At 38.6% G+C, this 17,000-nt stretch overlaps 2 protein-coding genes across 2 annotated transcripts in view; both read left to right on the forward strand.

Annotated features, from left to right (window-relative positions):
- The window catches only part of LOC144640205 (uncharacterized), a 274,821-nt gene that overhangs the window by 92,414 nt on the left and 165,407 nt on the right, over positions 1–17,000 (forward strand). The window lies entirely within an intron of this gene.
- LOC144640139 (uncharacterized) overlaps positions 1–17,000 on the forward strand; it is a 40,456-nt gene that overhangs the window by 6,474 nt on the left and 16,982 nt on the right. Inside the window, exons 3-7 of the mRNA XM_078499350.1 lie at positions 1,441–1,512; positions 4,941–5,012; positions 5,251–5,322; positions 15,914–15,985; positions 16,320–16,391. Coding sequence (XP_078355476.1) covers positions 1,441–1,512; positions 4,941–5,012; positions 5,251–5,322; positions 15,914–15,985; positions 16,320–16,391 — 360 coding nt within the window. The remainder of the gene's footprint in view (positions 1–1,440; positions 1,513–4,940; positions 5,013–5,250; positions 5,323–15,913; positions 15,986–16,319; positions 16,392–17,000) is intronic.

The raw sequence follows: 17,000 nt of genomic DNA on the forward strand, positions 1-17,000 counted from the left end.
ATTACATTTAACTCCCAGGCGATTGGCGCTCGAACGGGTATGAACGCTATTTAGACTGTTGACGTTCTCTTCAATATAAATTAGCTGCTGTAAGCATATATGATGAGGGAGGCCATCACTCACTCATGATGCCAACAACTCCTTGGGGGAAATTTGGGGAATTCACGCGTTGGTCATTGCATTAAAGACCCGGAGACACCAAATGAGTTGTTGTGTATTTAGGGTATGAAAGACATGTTTATCGTGATTAAATACAATAGGCGAAAATGCTAGTCAAGCCCAACAGAACAGATACATGTAGCGAGGTGACCGCAATTAACTGGCATATTGTGTTAGCTAATGAGCGAGCAACAACAGCAAGAGCGTAGTTAGCAAGTGTATTTGCTTTTGGAATTCACGCATTGGTCATTGGAATAAAGAACCTGAGACCCCCAATGAGTTGCTATGTGTATTCAATAAACGCAAATCTTCATTTCATTTTTTTTTACAGGCACATTTGCCATTATAAAAAAGTACGATACAATAAAACGTACTGACTTGAAATGTACCAATCTTGTTTGAAGCACTATTACTTAAAATGATTAACTGAGGGGTTTTTTCGTCGTTCATGGAAACGCTACATGTACTGGTTATTATTGTTCTTGTCATCCCGTACCGTTTGTCTGTCTGTCCGTCTGAATTTTAATAAATTACAGAATGGTACTACAAAATAACAACTACATAATTAACTTGATAGCAAACAAGGGCAATATCAACTAAAGTTAACGGTATAATGCATAAAAGTTCGCGGGTAGACCGACAACATATTAAACAGCTACCTGTCAGCTAATATCCCTAAGAGAATAAAAGTCACGAAAATTGGCCTGTTCATAACCTCATCACTTTTGCGGGCCTGTACAGTACCTAAATTATGAAATGCTTGCCTAATTCATTAAAGATAGCTGATCTTCGACCTATCCTTAAAAAGAACGATTCTAGGATTTCAATTTTTGCTATTTTACGTAATTCTTCATAATAGTTTGTCCAATTGAGTTGACTATCGTGATATTTATTAGAGTAAATAATTACTCTGTATTATATATTTACTTAGCATTAATTTTACTCGACTTTAATAAAAGCCAATTAGTGTCAATTTATGGAATTCGGAGTTTAAATAAAGTTTTAGTTTAATTCAGGTCAGATCTATCAGTTGCCTATCCCTACTCGATTCGCACTATATCTTTTTCAGATGGAATCTAGTCCACAGTATTGTACAACCCTTCCGTTGCAAGCTGACTCAATCTCTTTTAAAAGAAAAAAAAATTATATACAGAATTAAGAACATGAAAACATGTGTATTTTGCTTAACATTTCAGTGGTTCTAATAAATATGAACTTATTGTTTTTAATCATCACCTTAACAATTTTCTTGAGCATAAATTCTCGTTTCATTTGTTACAGGGACCTTAGCCACAATAAAATAGAAGCACTGCCTGAAGGAATATTCCAAAGGAACCCAGCGCTAGAGGTTTTGTAAGTACATGCACCTGTTCAGTATATAAATTTAAAGATTTCAGGAAAAATGTCTTCAGAACTACATCGAAGAGCAAATCATAAATTTTCGCATCAAGTGTTTTTAATGATGTTTACTTTCCCTTAGAAGATACAAAGTATTGAAATTGCATAAATTTTACATTTCGTTAAGAAGTTCGATTTTGATATTTTGTAGTTTAGTGTTTTTTGCTGTTTTCATTTCTCCTGGTCGTTACTCCAAGTGTAAGAGCTATAGTAACGCGATGTTAAGAAGAAAGAAATCATTAAGGACAGACAATACCTCATTGAGACGATACGTTCATTTACGCTGTTCTTGTCCACCCGTCCTTTGACTGTCGGTCGGTCTGTCAGGGACCTTAGCGACGATAAAATAGAAGCGCTGCCTGAAGGAATATTCATTATATTTATTTAAATTTAAAGATTTCAGGAAAAATGTCTTTAACAAACAACATCAGAAAGAAAAAAAAAAACACGAAGAAAGGCAGATCAAACTAAATTACATAATTCCTTACTTTATAAGCCGCTTCCCTTTAAAATTTTGAATAATCTATTCTCAGTTTCATATTTAATCATCATTTTTTTCTAAAAGCTTTGAATGTATGTCCGGTTTCTTCTGCAGTCCCACAGAAACCATTTTACTATAATAATAAAGTAGTTTTATTGATTGGCACTGCTTTGATGTTATTCCAAATAAAACATTTTGCAAAGAAAAACGAGCTACTTGATTTCATAAGAGGTACCAGCAAGATTCAAAATCATTCCAAAACTGTCTGACGTGGGGACACCGGTAAAAAAAACGATACAAAGTTTCTGGTTCAGCCTCACAGAAAGTAAATAAATAATCAGTTTTGAAACCAGTTTTGTTTTATTTCGCATTCGTGAAATGTCTTGGTATTCACGTGGATAAAATACTGTCGTGGGCGAAAACATGGTTATCTACAGCTCGTGATAATAATATGTTTTGAACTGACATGAAACGTCCGTTTTAACTGAAATATGGATAATTTCAAATCCATTTTTTTCTCTCGCAGGGTCAACTTGAGTGCTAAAGTTTTAGCAGGTTTTTGTTAGCTGTAGTTAAGCTGTTGGCATGCTAAGAGATTTCTTTGGTAACTTTATTTTGGCCTGTATTGCTCGAATGTTTGGTGGATACCATTTTAACATGAGAAAAGGATAATTGCCTATCGTTCTTGGTACCTGTTATTTCAACTTTTATTTCCCAGAAAGTCTAATAACACTTGAGATCGCTACTAATGGTGAAAGTTTAGCGATACTCTATGGATGGTCGTAACTTTTAGGGGATTGTTACCTTCTGAACTTTACAGTATGACATAAAGTCAAAGGATGTCTCAGATAAGCATAAATGATCTGACTTAAAAACCCAAAGGCCTAGGAATAAAGCTACACCTATAAACAAAATAACAGCGGTTTAAGTTGCAGCCTATCTAACTGAAAAAGGTTCCAAAGTCAAGGCACGAAATCAATAAAAACATAGTAACAGTGAATTAAGGTTTAATTTGTAATTACCAAAAAAACAGAAAGCTTGAAAAAGTACTTGTTTTTTATAAAACATCTTTTTTTTCACTTTTATAAACCAATTTTACTAAGACCTACATATTTCAGGTTTACAAGCACGAAAAATATAAGACGGATTCGATAAATAGATGCAAACCGAACACTAAAAGTCACAATAATCTTATCGACTTACCAAACGTTTTGCAACCAAAAAATAAAAAAAATAAACAGCGACGCCTCAAACAGCGACAATATTAAACAATTATTCCAGGAGTGCGCGTTGGATATGAGAAGGTAGATAGCCAACGAGGCGACTAGCGCCGAGTTGGTTATAACTATCTCATATCCAACATTATTAAATTCTCAACCTTGGATATTGCATTTCTAGCTTTCTCATTGGTTCACTGAATCCCGGTTATCAGCTCATATACCTATGTTTGACCTTATATGGGAAATAAGTGCGGCAAGTGCCGCTCAGCGTAAAATTTTTCTGCGGGAAGCGACAGTTCCATCAAAAAAATGGTTGAAAACAGCAAATTTGGCGAGCTTTATGAACAAGAAATAATCAGCGGTGCCTACAAAAACCACAGAAATGGCATAGTAAAATTAACTACGCAAAACAAAAAGATTAATGCGAAAAGTTTATTTTAAAATACTTGTAAACGCACAACAAGAGCGAGTGAATAAAGTAGAAAAGCAGCAAATAATTTACGAAAGCGGAACGGCAAACTGACACAGTTTCATTCAGTGTACATCATAAAATTAGGCTCAGCACTTCTTTAAAGTTTGTTACCTTTCAAACTTGGTCTTGTCCTTTCATACTTCAATAAACCTGCTCCACTTTGAGCTCAATTTCGCTTTAAATAATATAGCAGTCTTGATGGCAGCCGTGGAGCCGTAAACAAGTACAATGTAACTCCTGCTTCGTTCGACTTGCACAAGACGTGTAGTTTCCAGAAAAGCTTTTGCTTCGGATCATCCCGTAAATCTTAACTGTTGTCACAGTTTCCATGATATATAGACGACTATAGAGGAGATTTTTCGAAGAAAATCTTGGGAAGAAAACTCTGTCGCTCGCTTTCCTCGTGTGTTTCATTCAACTCAAGAAGTGAACACCGCGCCACAAATTTTCCCGCCTTGATCCTCATACTATCACTTTGTTTACATCAAAATAAAATGTCCAGTCGATTTAAACTTAAAGAAGAATTTAATAAAACAATTATTCAATTCGCCCTTGTTGGATACGAGTCGTTATAGCCAACTCGGCGCTTCGCGCCTCGTTGGCTATTTACCACATCGTAACCAACGCGGGCTCATAGAATAATTGTTAAATATATCCTACTGCTACTGCTACTGCGTTTGCTACTGCTACTACTACTGCTACTGCTACTACTTTTAGTAACTAAGTCCTCTCACTACCTACCCATCCCTGTTCTTCACTTAAGCCCTTGTTAAACGGTAATGCAAGTGGACGCAAGTAGCCGCAAGTTGAACTTGCGTACAGACTTGTGTTGGCTGGCCAAACGCACCCGCAAGTTTACTCGCCAGTGAACACAAGTTGTACTTAAAGTAAACAGCAAGACTCGCAATGATTTGCGTTGGGTGGCAAAACGGGTGAAAACTTGCGTTGACTTTCGTGCAAAGTTGGTCTCGACCAAAGTGAACGCAATTTATCGCAAGTCAACGCAAGTTCACGAACCCAAGTCCTGGCCAAACGGAGACGCAAGTGGACTTAAGTTAAAAGCTTGCGGCTACTTGCATCTCTGTTTGGCCAGGCTATACATACACGTACAGTGATATTTCATTAGCAGTATTACGTTAAGGAAACATATTTTCTTGTTTAGATTTCTTAGATACGCTAAATGACAATGTCTTGCATTTCTTCTTTCCAGGTACCTGCAATGGAATCAACTTAGCAATCTAACCTCCGGATTATTCTCCAATCTGAGGATACTGTCGAATTTGTAAGTTCGTTACCATTCTCTCTTTACATTTTAATTCTTTAAGGGAATGTCATGGGATCGGACTATTTTCTTGGCTTCTTTGCACGCTGACGCCATCGCTGTAGTAAAAGGAAAATAAGTTTACATAGGGTGAAGATCATGAACACATTATGTTACATTTCTTTAAGATTAATTCTGGTGGTTGTGATAGAAATGAAACATGTTTTTCTTAATAATTACTTTACTTTGGTTTTTACAGGGATGTTAGCCACAATAAAATAGAAGTGCTGCCAGAAGGAATATTCCAAAGCTTACAACGGCTAGAATATTTGTAAGTACATACATGTGGCGAGTATTTCAAGTTGAAGATTCAAGGAAAAATGTCTTCAGAACTACATCTAAAAATTGTCACAGTAAATTTTTAATCGATGGATATACTTTCCCTTGCAAGTCGCATGTTGTTAATGTTTCCCTAAATCTTAAATTTCTTAAAGGAGAGTGATTCTCCAATCTTGTACGTAGTTTAGCGCTTTTCCTGTTTTCATTCTTTTGGGCACTACTCCAAAATTAACAGTTACTGCTCCCGATTATAACGTTGCCAACCTTGGGCGGCCATTACTTGATAACTTTTACATAATGTGCATGGGATAACCTATCAAAAGGTGTCGCAACCAGAGATTACAGATTTTGCGGAATAGGGCTAGAAAGGTTATTTTTACGGCAGACTACCGTAACGTTTTTTATTTTTTTCTTTGTTCGTGAGCGGGCGGTATTCTACAAATCCTGCGATCTGATTGGTTCCGGGAGCGGGCGGTATTCTCCAATCCGGCCCTCAACAGCGGGCGGTATCCGTTGCGAGATGAATCGTCGAGTGTACTTTCCGCGCGAAATCATTTTGCAGCGTTGTACGAACGAACACATGAAAGATTTGCTCAGCAAAATCGAAATAGCCGCTCACCAACTGTTGTAAATGCGAAAAGACAGAATAGAAGTGGAATTAAAAGCCTCGAAGTTCTTCTAAAGGCGAGTGTTGATTTTGTTTATCGACAAATTAAGTTCTAGTTGAAAGTTTGTTGAGTTTGTGGTTGTTTGTGCATTTTGCAATCATTTGCACGCCATTTTAATACGATAAGCTGCGCCGGTTTTAAACTTCAATTTTGAGTAAAAACTGTCTTTTTATCGGCCACTTCTTTGCCAAAACAAAACACTAGTTGCCATCATTCAAGAAAATGAGATTCGTTAATTAAAAACAGCCAAAATAATTCTCACAATATTGTGCCGTACGTCCAAACTTCGCATTGCATTCAGTTTCACTTTCGCACTGTTTATCACAAAATAATTATGCTGGGAATCAACGCAGAGCTTATTAATTCGTTAAATACAAGTGTGTATAGCTATACCGAAACTGTCTTTCCGTCAGATAGTTTTCTTTTTTCGGGAAATTCTCAAACAGCATCCTGCGAACAGAGTTCTTTATCAAAACATTCATCGGGAAGCCGGAATCGGCGTTTAGTTTTGTCAATGATTATGCTTTGGCTCGATTTTACATTTATGATATATTTACCACTTCAATTTCTTTGATTGAATCTCTTCAGTGTTAATTTAATATGCTGAACCTTTCTGTAATTACGGTTCATTTAACTTATTTCGAACTAAATAACAAACAGCATTTTACACTCTTGCTAACCCGTCGATCGACTCAACATTGAAATTAAATGGCGCGCGTATACAAACAAAGATTTTGTGACACAATCTTTCTAGGTTTCTTTTAAAAACACTGAAATAAAGTAGGAAAAAAATAAAAACGTTATTCACCAGCCTAGGTCGGTCCGTATTGCGAAAAACTGTGCCCTCGGTCTTGGAACCGCCCTCGGCCTGCGGCCTCGGGCGGTATCCAAGACCTCGGGCACAGTTTTTCCCAATACGGACCTCCCGGCTGGTGAATAACCTATATGTAAGTAACGACACTTGCTAATGTTGAGATGTTGGTCCACAACATAAATACCCACGCACAGACGGTCCAACATCTGTATTAAACGGCGAATATTTTTGTTAATTCCTAACGATGATTACAAATGAATTAAAACAAAACAACACACAATGAGGGGCGACAAAAAAAAAAAAAAAAAAAACAAGTAATACAGCGAAACGTGGCTTACCAATTGCTGAAAGGAAACAAGGTCCGGGTAACCGACTGCAAACGTGACACGAAGTGAGAGAGAAAAAGGCCGCACGAATATAAAGAGTAAATTATAGCATACGGCCAGCGAAAAATATAGGCATGCAGAGTAAATACACGAAGCAAATATTACAATTTGGTAAATTGACGCAGCAGAGACTCACTCCCGAATTGGCCTGCTTAGCCACTCGCGTAGGTGCAGATAAAACAAACTGGACGCTATACCATCGTCTCTCGTAGACGGTAGGATGCCAACTACGAAAGTGACGAAATTATAACAAATATTTGTTTTAAGAACATTAACTTTCCGCGGGGCAACTATCAGCCGATAGTTCCTCGACAGAAACACTCCATTGTTTAAACAGAACATACGTTAAAACTATAGATGCCCGGAACCCCAGATGTGCGCATGGATTGTTGAGTATCGCTGAACGACTTCGCCTCCATTCTCTTGTTTTGTTGTTTTAATGATCCTCAATACCGCAGTACCTTAATGGATCATCCCTTTATCCACAATCTATCTCCCATACCTCATTTCATACTCTTACCCATACCAGAAACTCATAAGAGATTGAAACGTGTAACGCGCGTTCACAGCGTTTGAATATTCAGTTTTGCCAAGTACCATATTTGGAAACGGCTGTTCCGAAAACGCGGAGTGCGGAGTGCGGAGTGCGGAGTGCGGAGGCCGAAAATGCGGAGTCTGTAAAAAAATTAAAAAAATAAAAAATAAAAATAAAATAAAAAAGTGTGATAAAAAAATTAAAATAAAATGAAAAATATATAAATATTAAACTAAATATTAAAAAAATAATACACATTTTTGCACAGCTTCGCCCGAAGCAGTGAAGCGGATCGTTCAGACCGCGGCCATTTCTTGTTAAATTGCACCTTGCCTTCAAGGCGCTAGTTTTCAAGACTTTGACAACGTTCAAATTTCACTCTGTTCACTTAAATTAGGAGCAGTTTTGATTTTTTTGAAAAGATAGACTTGTGAGGTATCGCACATATGTGTACGTTATTTTCAATTTAAGTTGTAAGAGAATGCCTGCATTGCCAGCTTAATGTGCAATTTACCATTTCTGTGCACTAAGTGGAAGGGATAATGTATGAAGTGGATATTTCCTGTTTCTTTCTTATCAGTAGCATGTTTAACTTGCGACAATTGATTGTTGTTTACAAGAAACAGTTAGCCGCGTTAAACGGTTGCGTTTTTTACTTAAGACATTTATATCTCCAGACAATAAGTTGCCGTTATTGTTTTGTCTTTTTGTTCATAGTTAGGGAATTTTCCATGCACTATGTATGGAAACACACGAGAATGAAAGCGTTTTTTGTGTAAACAACGAACCGAGACAGTGTACATCTAACCCGTATCAAAATATACAATGTTACTTTTCAGCAACAGATGTGTCATTTGTAGTGAAAAGCAAAAGCTATTGCAAGCTTGACATAACCATTACCAGTTATCACGATTGTCCTTGACACAGACGTGTTTCCATGACACCTGAAATAAACGGTTCCCAGGTTCCGAGTTCCCAGCGAAAAAAACTTACAATCAAAAGAATTAGTATTCTTGCACTGAAAACATGATTTCAACCAAAAATGACATGTCCACAGATGGATGTAGATATCCACGGCACAAAGGCGGTTAAATGACTTTTGGGGAAATTTTTATTTATTTATTTTTTGCTTTTTTATAAAGTGCTGCGGAGTAGCGTATCGTTGTTGTACATTTTTCTTTAATTTGAACTTCGTCTAGCATAAAAGGCGGAGTTGAAAAGTGCCACGTTGCTGATGGTTCTTTTAGAGAGTTTACTGTGTATTCGTGGAAAGCCAGGCGAAGCAACATGGCTTTAGGCTCTTTGGTAAAAAAGAAACTAAAGTTATTTGAAGTTTAAGAGTAGTGATTCCAAAAAATTGGAAATACTGTTTGTTAATATTTCGTGAAACGTGAACTGCAGTCATTTTTGAAGAAAGAAATGGCCGCGGTCTGAACGATCCGCTTCACTGCTTCGGGCGAAGCTGTGCAAAAATGTGTATTATTTTTTTAATGTTTAGTTTAATATTTATATATTTTTCATTTTATTTTAATTTTTTATCACACTTTTTTTATTTTTATTTTTATTTTTTTTTTTTATTTTTTTACAGACTCCGCATTTTCGGACTCCGCACTCCGCACTCCGCACTCCGCACTCCGCGTTTTCGGAACAGCCATTTGGAAACACGAAGAGTTTGTTCGTGAATACTTTATACACGTAATGACACACGCAACAACATTTTCGGTTTTGCGGTTTATTAAGTTACTTGAATTCCGATCTTAGCGCCGTAACTTACTTTCAGAAACTAAAGGAATTTATTAAGTGTATCAAAGTGAAGTTCTCCAGACTATTTTTAATGACGATGAAACAGGAGAATTTAACCAAATTTAACTTAACTCAACGAAGCTGGTTAAAAAAAACAAGATTACGCCATTGAGCATGAGCTAGCGCGCGCTGTGAATTTAATCCAAATATTGCAATTTTGATTGGTTAATGTTTTCTCGCGATTTTCTAAATATGGTACTTACTGGAAACGAATATGCAAACGCTTTGTAAAATGCGAATCATAGGGAGCTACACGTTTCAACCCTTATGGGTTTCTGCAGAAACCCATAAGTGTTGAAACGTGCAACTCCCTATAATTCGCATTGTACAAAAGTGTGTTGCACATTCGTTTCTACTAAGTACCATATTTGGAAAATCAGGCGAAAAAATTAGCCAATCAAAATTGCGCGCACTAGCTCGCGCTCGATGGCGTAATCTTGTTTTTGAACAAGCTTGGTTGAGTAAAGTTAAATTTGGCTAAATTCTCTTGTTTTTTCATCGTTAAGTACACTGGAGAACATCGCTTGGATACACTTTATGAAGTTCTTTAGTTTCTGTAGGAAATTTACAGCCTTTAGATCGGAAGTAAGTAACTCACTGCAAAACCGAAAATGTTGTTTCGTGTGTCATTACGTGTGTAAAGCATTCGCATACAAACTCTTTGTGTTTCCAAATATGGTACTTGGGAAAACTGGATATTCAAACGCTGTGAACGCGCGTTACACGTTTCAACCCTTATGGGTTTCTGCCATTTCTCATCCCCAACCAAAACACTCTGCCAAAATGCTGAAACCTCTTTCATTTTGCTAAGCCTAACCACAACCTCTAAATTTCACAGAAAGAGATAAATAAAGATTACCAAATTACATTTTGGCTCGTTACAAATACTGAAGCGAGAACGCCTGAGTGATGAGTATTGAAGAGTTTTGTTCTTGGTAAACTGCGCTTAGGGACTGTTCAATAAGTACCAGGAGGGGGGGGGGGGGGGGGGCCGGAGCAATTGGAAAAGTGGTGGCTCAAAAATTTGTGACCCACCCTTTCCTTCTGGCCCAAAACTGATTGACCCACCCCTGATAGGGGGTTGAAAATTATATGTCCCACCCCCTTTGCTGGGGGGGGGGGGTGGGCCGGAGCAATTGGAAAAGTGGTGGCTCAAAAATTTGTGACCCACCCTTTCCTTCTGGCCCAAAACTGATTGACCCACCCCTGATAGGGGGTTGAAAATTATATGTCCCACCCCCTTTGCTGAAACAAATTTAGGAACCAATCATTTCTCTATCATCTGTTAGGAGTTGGAGATTTTTGATTTGACTTCAGCTTTTAAAGTGCAATTCCCTACATAGACATTTTCCCTGATGGACACTGCGGTTCCATGTACGTCTTTTTCCATTTTCTTTACACACCAAAGAAGGATGAATTTGTCGCTTCTTATACTAGCCTTTTGTAAGTTTTCCACATATTTGTGTGTAAAGTCCATGGGGAAATTTAGACACAAACATATGCAAAAAACTGAATCAGTATGTAATATTAATTCATAATCAATTATTGAAGAGTTCATATTTTTATACAGAAATTAATAACAGAAACTTCAACCACTGTCCGTCATTCATATTTGCAAAGTGTTTGACTAAAGAGTTTACAGGTATTAAAAGGCCTAAAGGCCAGCGTGAATCTATGCAGGTTGAAGAGAGACAAGCAAAACTGATCTTGTTATGATCACAAGTCATCTAGGGGGGTCAGGGGCACGCTCCCCCCGGAAATTTTTATATTTGGGCCTTTTGAAATCGCTAGAAATTCATTTAAAACTGCTCACATGGAGAAATTTATCAATTTTATATAATGATGAATACATGGAACTGTAACAGTTTAAAGTTAGTGAATAAATAGGATGACCCACCCCTCTACGTGTAGATCAAAATTATATAACCCACCCCTTTTCCAGGGCTCAAAAACTGATGACCCACCCCCTTTCTGCTCCGGCCCACCCCCCCCCCCCCTCCCCCTGTACTTATTGACCACTCCCTTAGGTCCAAAGCAAGGCAAGCTAAAATATCTCTAGCTGTTACCATCCAACGTCATCAATTGGTCTAACTTGTGTAATGTTTAGCCGTTGCCGAGGTCCCCCAGCCAACATTGGCCATAACAGATTCCAATGGTATAACAGCGAGAAGAAGAGAAATAGCGCAGCCACTGCGTATGCCATGCAGAGTCAACCGCCGGTTGCTTTAAGTCCCAGGGAGTTGTTTAGTATAAGAAGATAGATAGATAGTCAAAAACTTATCAGTAACGTCGCCCGCTTTATTCGCCGCTTTAAAGAGAAAACCTTTTCTAATAGGAACACAGACTAAATCACACAGTTTTATTTGTGTAATTTTCTCTTTAGGGCGAACATATTACACGTGCCATCATGTAAAGACTTTGTTAGCGTGTGATTGAACAGGATACCTTCTTTTCCAGAAAAATAGAGTACTCTTGTTTTTTTCCAACTTAACTCTCCCGCCCTGTCGCCCGCAAAAAAACCCTGGGTCTTGGAGAAAGCTGGTTTCGAGCGCAGAGAACGTAAAGCTGAATTGGAGACTTATTGGGATCATTCAAAAAACTAAAATCTCTGCCAAATCTGTTATAATTAAATAAGGCTCAGTTTGTGAGGGAATCATTCTGGTCAGCAGTTGCTCTTCTCGCGTATCCGTTAAGTAGGACTTCACTTTCCAAGACGCTGCAGGGTTACCGTAGCCCGGGAACATGATATCGTCGAGAATTCTACCACACTTGCCAAATATAGATCTAAGTTTTCAAATGAAAGAGTCCAATGTTCCAAAAGCTCAGCTCCATAAACACAGTTTTTATCGTGAACAACAGTTTTCCACCTCCTGTCTATCCAGATAACAAAGTTAACTGCATCACCGGTATAAGCTGTCGTAATATCTCTATCAGACTAGTTTGTGTAAGGGATGTTTGAAGCTGACGTTTATGACCGCAACGTTGCCAAAATTGAAAGTCATTGTCATTTGGATAAGAACAGGACGGACATGATACAGAAGTCACGAAGATCGTTAGCACTAACGGAAATTGCCGCAAAAAGTAGATACGAAAAAACAGTTAGAATCTAATAGTCATTGCTCTCCCACCTGGAAAGCCCATAGAGAAGAGCTAATTGCTTTCGGCCTCAAACTAGACTTGGAAGGAAAAAGGACCGCATCCGAACAATGAGTGTGCGCTGTTTGGCCACAGCATTTATCACCGACCCACAAGGGAGGTAAAGGAGAAGGTTCTGAAACAACCAAAGTGACCGTCGCATGCTGGGATTCGCGTTTGAAATGTCACCGCCTTATAAGTATTCAGCACGTGTAGAAGCCCTCCAACCCATACTACCTTTCGGTCTTGTCGCGTACACTTTTGTGCTTTTTTCCGACAACGTTTTTCAAATTAGCTGTAAAACACAAAAAGGACCAATTGATGCTTATGGCGGGAAAACGTAAGCGTTTATGATAACATCATCACATGACGACAACTCCTGGTTAAAACGTTTACACCAGCCGATTTTGGGGTGGGAAAAGGTGAAAAGTGGGTTAAACAAGCACCTGCAAGGTCGTGCTGGGCATTCGAGTTCAGTGCCATAAGATCTTAAGTATGCCCGTTCAATCCACCGAAAATAAATTGATCACATACAATGTCCCAGCAACGCAGAATTAACGTGGCACAATCGGACAAACAGCGGGAAGATTCATCGGCTTGGTTAAAACCAGGAGGATCGAACGTAAAACATTGTGAACGCCTTGTCTTGCCTGTAACATCATGGAAGATGTGGCGAGTTACTTCATTGAGTTTTAAGGACCTGGGTCCGCGACCATGCCAAGCATTCAGAGTTGCTTGATTATCGACTTGCGTGTCCATTCTTCAGTCCCTGACACTGGATGAAAAAGACTCCAACTTTTACGTTAATGTGTTCGTTCACCAGACTGTCGTCCCAGTAGTCGTCCAGACTGCGATCAGCTGGATGTTAGTGGAAAACTACGTACTGCTGTCCAACGAAAAGCAGAAGCATCAATTGACAAAGATACGGAAAAATGACGTTCCTGGATCCAAAGAATGGCCGGTATTGCCAGACGTCAAGAAAACGCCAAAACCCTATTTCATTTCTTAAGGAAGGTGTTAGGATTATTTTACTACCCCACAGCTGACACTCGCTTCCCTGATATAAAATTTTGCCCCAGGGAATGCCAAACAAAAATATACGCACTTCCCTATTAATTTCTGGATCGACTTGAGGGGAATGGTGGACTCTCTGGATAGAATGGACTCGCGTAGCTCAGCAAACTTGACTCTATATTTTCTTCCGGAATCACAAACGCGAGACTTCTCGAATCAATGACCATTCCTAGGAAAGTTAACCGCATCGAGGCTGGCAAAACACATTTGTTCAAAACCAGAAAGTAACCCAAGTTAATTAATACTTTGTAGACTACAAACAGAGCTGCTAATGCTGACTGGCGGGTGAATCCAGGGCTCCTCAATTCCATAGGTCGAGACGAAATACCCGCTCGGGTGAAAATCTCATTTACTGGCCTGTCATCAATGTACAGGGTTCCCGTAATCCCATAATTCCTAAAATAGTTAGTGGAACCCAAGCTCACCGTCCGATAGACGAAAGGAGAGTTTTTCCAGCCAAAAAGAAAGGTGGTTGACACCAAGTACTAGCCCTTCCTTCCACACCAAAAAACTGTTTTGAATCAGTAGAAATTAAAATATGATCATATCCTGATTTGTCGTCTATTTTAGAAAAATGGCAGTTCTGGTAGGCGAGATTAGGGACTAAAACAAGAGTAACCAGGAAACATGGTGTATTTTTCATGCAGAGGTTTAGGAATCTTGCATCGACGCATGACCTAAGCTTGTAAGGCTTAACCGGCTGTTAGGGAAAAAAGAAGACAAGAAGGAAACGCCTTACTCACATCACCCCACACATGTACCGCACCGGTAGATTAACGCTGTAGCAAGGACTGGGTAATAAAATCTTCAAATTAAAAATTCTAAAACAAAACCTTACGAGTGGCACTGGGGAATACTTGACCACATGGCTGGGTAAAAAACAAACGATAGAGCGCGCCAATGCCCAACAAGTAAAACCTACACCGGCGCTAAAAGAGAAAAACTAGCCGAAGAAATGTTACCTCTAAACTCTTTTTCCCTGGAGGCCCATGGGTTTCTTTGACGACGTTTAAGCTGAGTTCGAAGTGGTTGTAAGCGTGGTCGGCTGCGACGCTGAAGACGGAGCCGTAACAGTAGTGGGCAGCCTGGAAGCGGAAGAAGAAACCGGAACCGTTCAAGAGCCCGAAACCGAAATAAGGTTGGAAACTGGAGCTTGTGTCAGTGAACACAGCTGTAAAACGGCAATAATTCAGGCTTCCTGTCGAGTGTCAACGCTGGTCAGGGGACGGTATGTTGAAGGACCACGCCTCGCCTTTTCATGGCCAACGTACGCAACAACTGACAATTCTAAATGATTCGATAAGCTTTATATAACGTCAATGACGTCACTAGGGATGCTAATGAACTACCAATAGCAACAAATTGACAAGTATTAACGGTATACATAAATGTTCGCGGTTACAGTGCACCCCTATTAAACAGCTACGTACCAGCTAATATTCCTAAGGACATAAATAGTCACGAATATTAGCGTGTCCACGACATCACTTATGCGGGACCTCAATAGAACTTATCAAGATTTTCGACGTCATCTTGACGAGTAGGCAAAGCGGGTAGAAATTTAAGTGTTTGTATGGGAATCTGACGGCAAATATCTTTTACAAAAATTGAATTTTGGACAGCTTATGAATTGTAAAGTTAAGATACTAGGCTAAAGTTTTTATTTTCCGAGTTTGAAGGATGTAGCTGGGCTAGAAAGCGTTCAGTTAAGTTTTTAACTTTTCCATACATTTTTCTGTACTTTTTTTGATTGACGCGGTTCGCGGGAAACATTATAGACAAATGTAAGGAAAATTAAAAACGTGACTGAACGCTTTCTATCCCAGCGTCATATTTCAATTTCAGCGAATAAAATATTTTGCTTAGTATCTAACTTTACGATTCATGAGTTGTCCAAATTTTTGCAAAATATATTATCCGGCAGATTCTCAAACAAACACTGCAGTTTCTACCTACTCGTCAAGAAAACCGTGATAAGGCCTATTTTGGAAGGCCTTACCTAAATGATGAGAGACAAGTGATTTTAAAGCTACCTTTTATAAAAAAAAAATAAAAAGTTTGGGAGACTCTCATTTCGGCTATAACTAATTTCTTGATGATAGTTTGTATGACTGGTGTTGACTAGTTTGCTTCTTTGATGCACAGAACTTCAAATATTTATCCCTTAGAAATGTGGCAGACAATAAAATCAAGAGCATCGAAGATGGGCATTTTTCGAATCTGAAGGACCTTCGATATCTGTAAGTACCTATTCGCTAGAAGATAGAATTGTTAAGCTGCTGCAGCAGCTGCTACTACTACTAATCGGACTAAGTCACCTGCGTGGAAATGTTTATAATTAATTTAGTGCAAGTAAACTTCAAGAATATTACATAGAATAACTGCAATGATAAGTGTCAGAAAAATGTGTATTTCTTATTTTTAGTATCTGCCCTTGAGGGGTGTCCATTCTACTCACTTGAGCTAATACAACCCATGAATGGCATTACATGCACGATCCATACAATCCGTTAGATCATTTTTGTTTGTATTGATATATCTTTTGGTGATTAATTTCTGTTTTTTTTTTACTAGATTTTTACAAAATAACAAGATAAGCCATATACCAAGTAAGGCGTTTAGCAGCCACACAAAACTTGAATATCTGTAAGTATGGAAGTTCGACACCATTGACCTTGTTACGACAAATAACGATGATTTTAACCATCGGACGTACAAAATTCATACAGCAAGTCACCAACGTGATACAAGGTGGAGGGAAAGAAGGTGTATGAAACCCCCTAAGGATTTCTTCTATTAAGGCGTAGCGAAATAACTTTTCACCGCGTAGAAAGCATTTAGCTTGGCTGTGACGTCATATGACGTCACTAGATTCGCCAACTTGGATTTGACCAATTTTTTAGAAAGTCACAAAATAACGGAAATTGATACAAAATTAAATCAAAATGCTTGTGGAACATAAAACTACGCAAATATTACAATTTTTGTTGTAAAAACTGGAAAAAATAGAGAAAAATGTCAAAATTGGCGATCGTTGGCCAGACATGCTTGTAATTATGACGTTACCATGGCAACGTCAAAAATAATGGGCACGTGGTTGACAGCTATTGAGAGTTTCAGCATTATAAAAAAAATCTTACGGGGGGGTGGGGGGTAGCATCCACTCCCCCCCCCCCCGCCCCTGTGAAAAATAATCGTCGTTAAGACGATATGCGAATGAGGCGAAATCATAATGGTCTATATATAGGTAAACAA

The sequence above is a fragment of the Oculina patagonica genome, unplaced genomic scaffold (genome assembly GCF_052425735.1).
Source record: "Oculina patagonica isolate OP01 unplaced genomic scaffold, crgOcupat unplaced2, whole genome shotgun sequence".
Lineage (NCBI taxonomy): Eukaryota > Metazoa > Cnidaria > Anthozoa > Scleractinia > Oculinidae > Oculina > Oculina patagonica.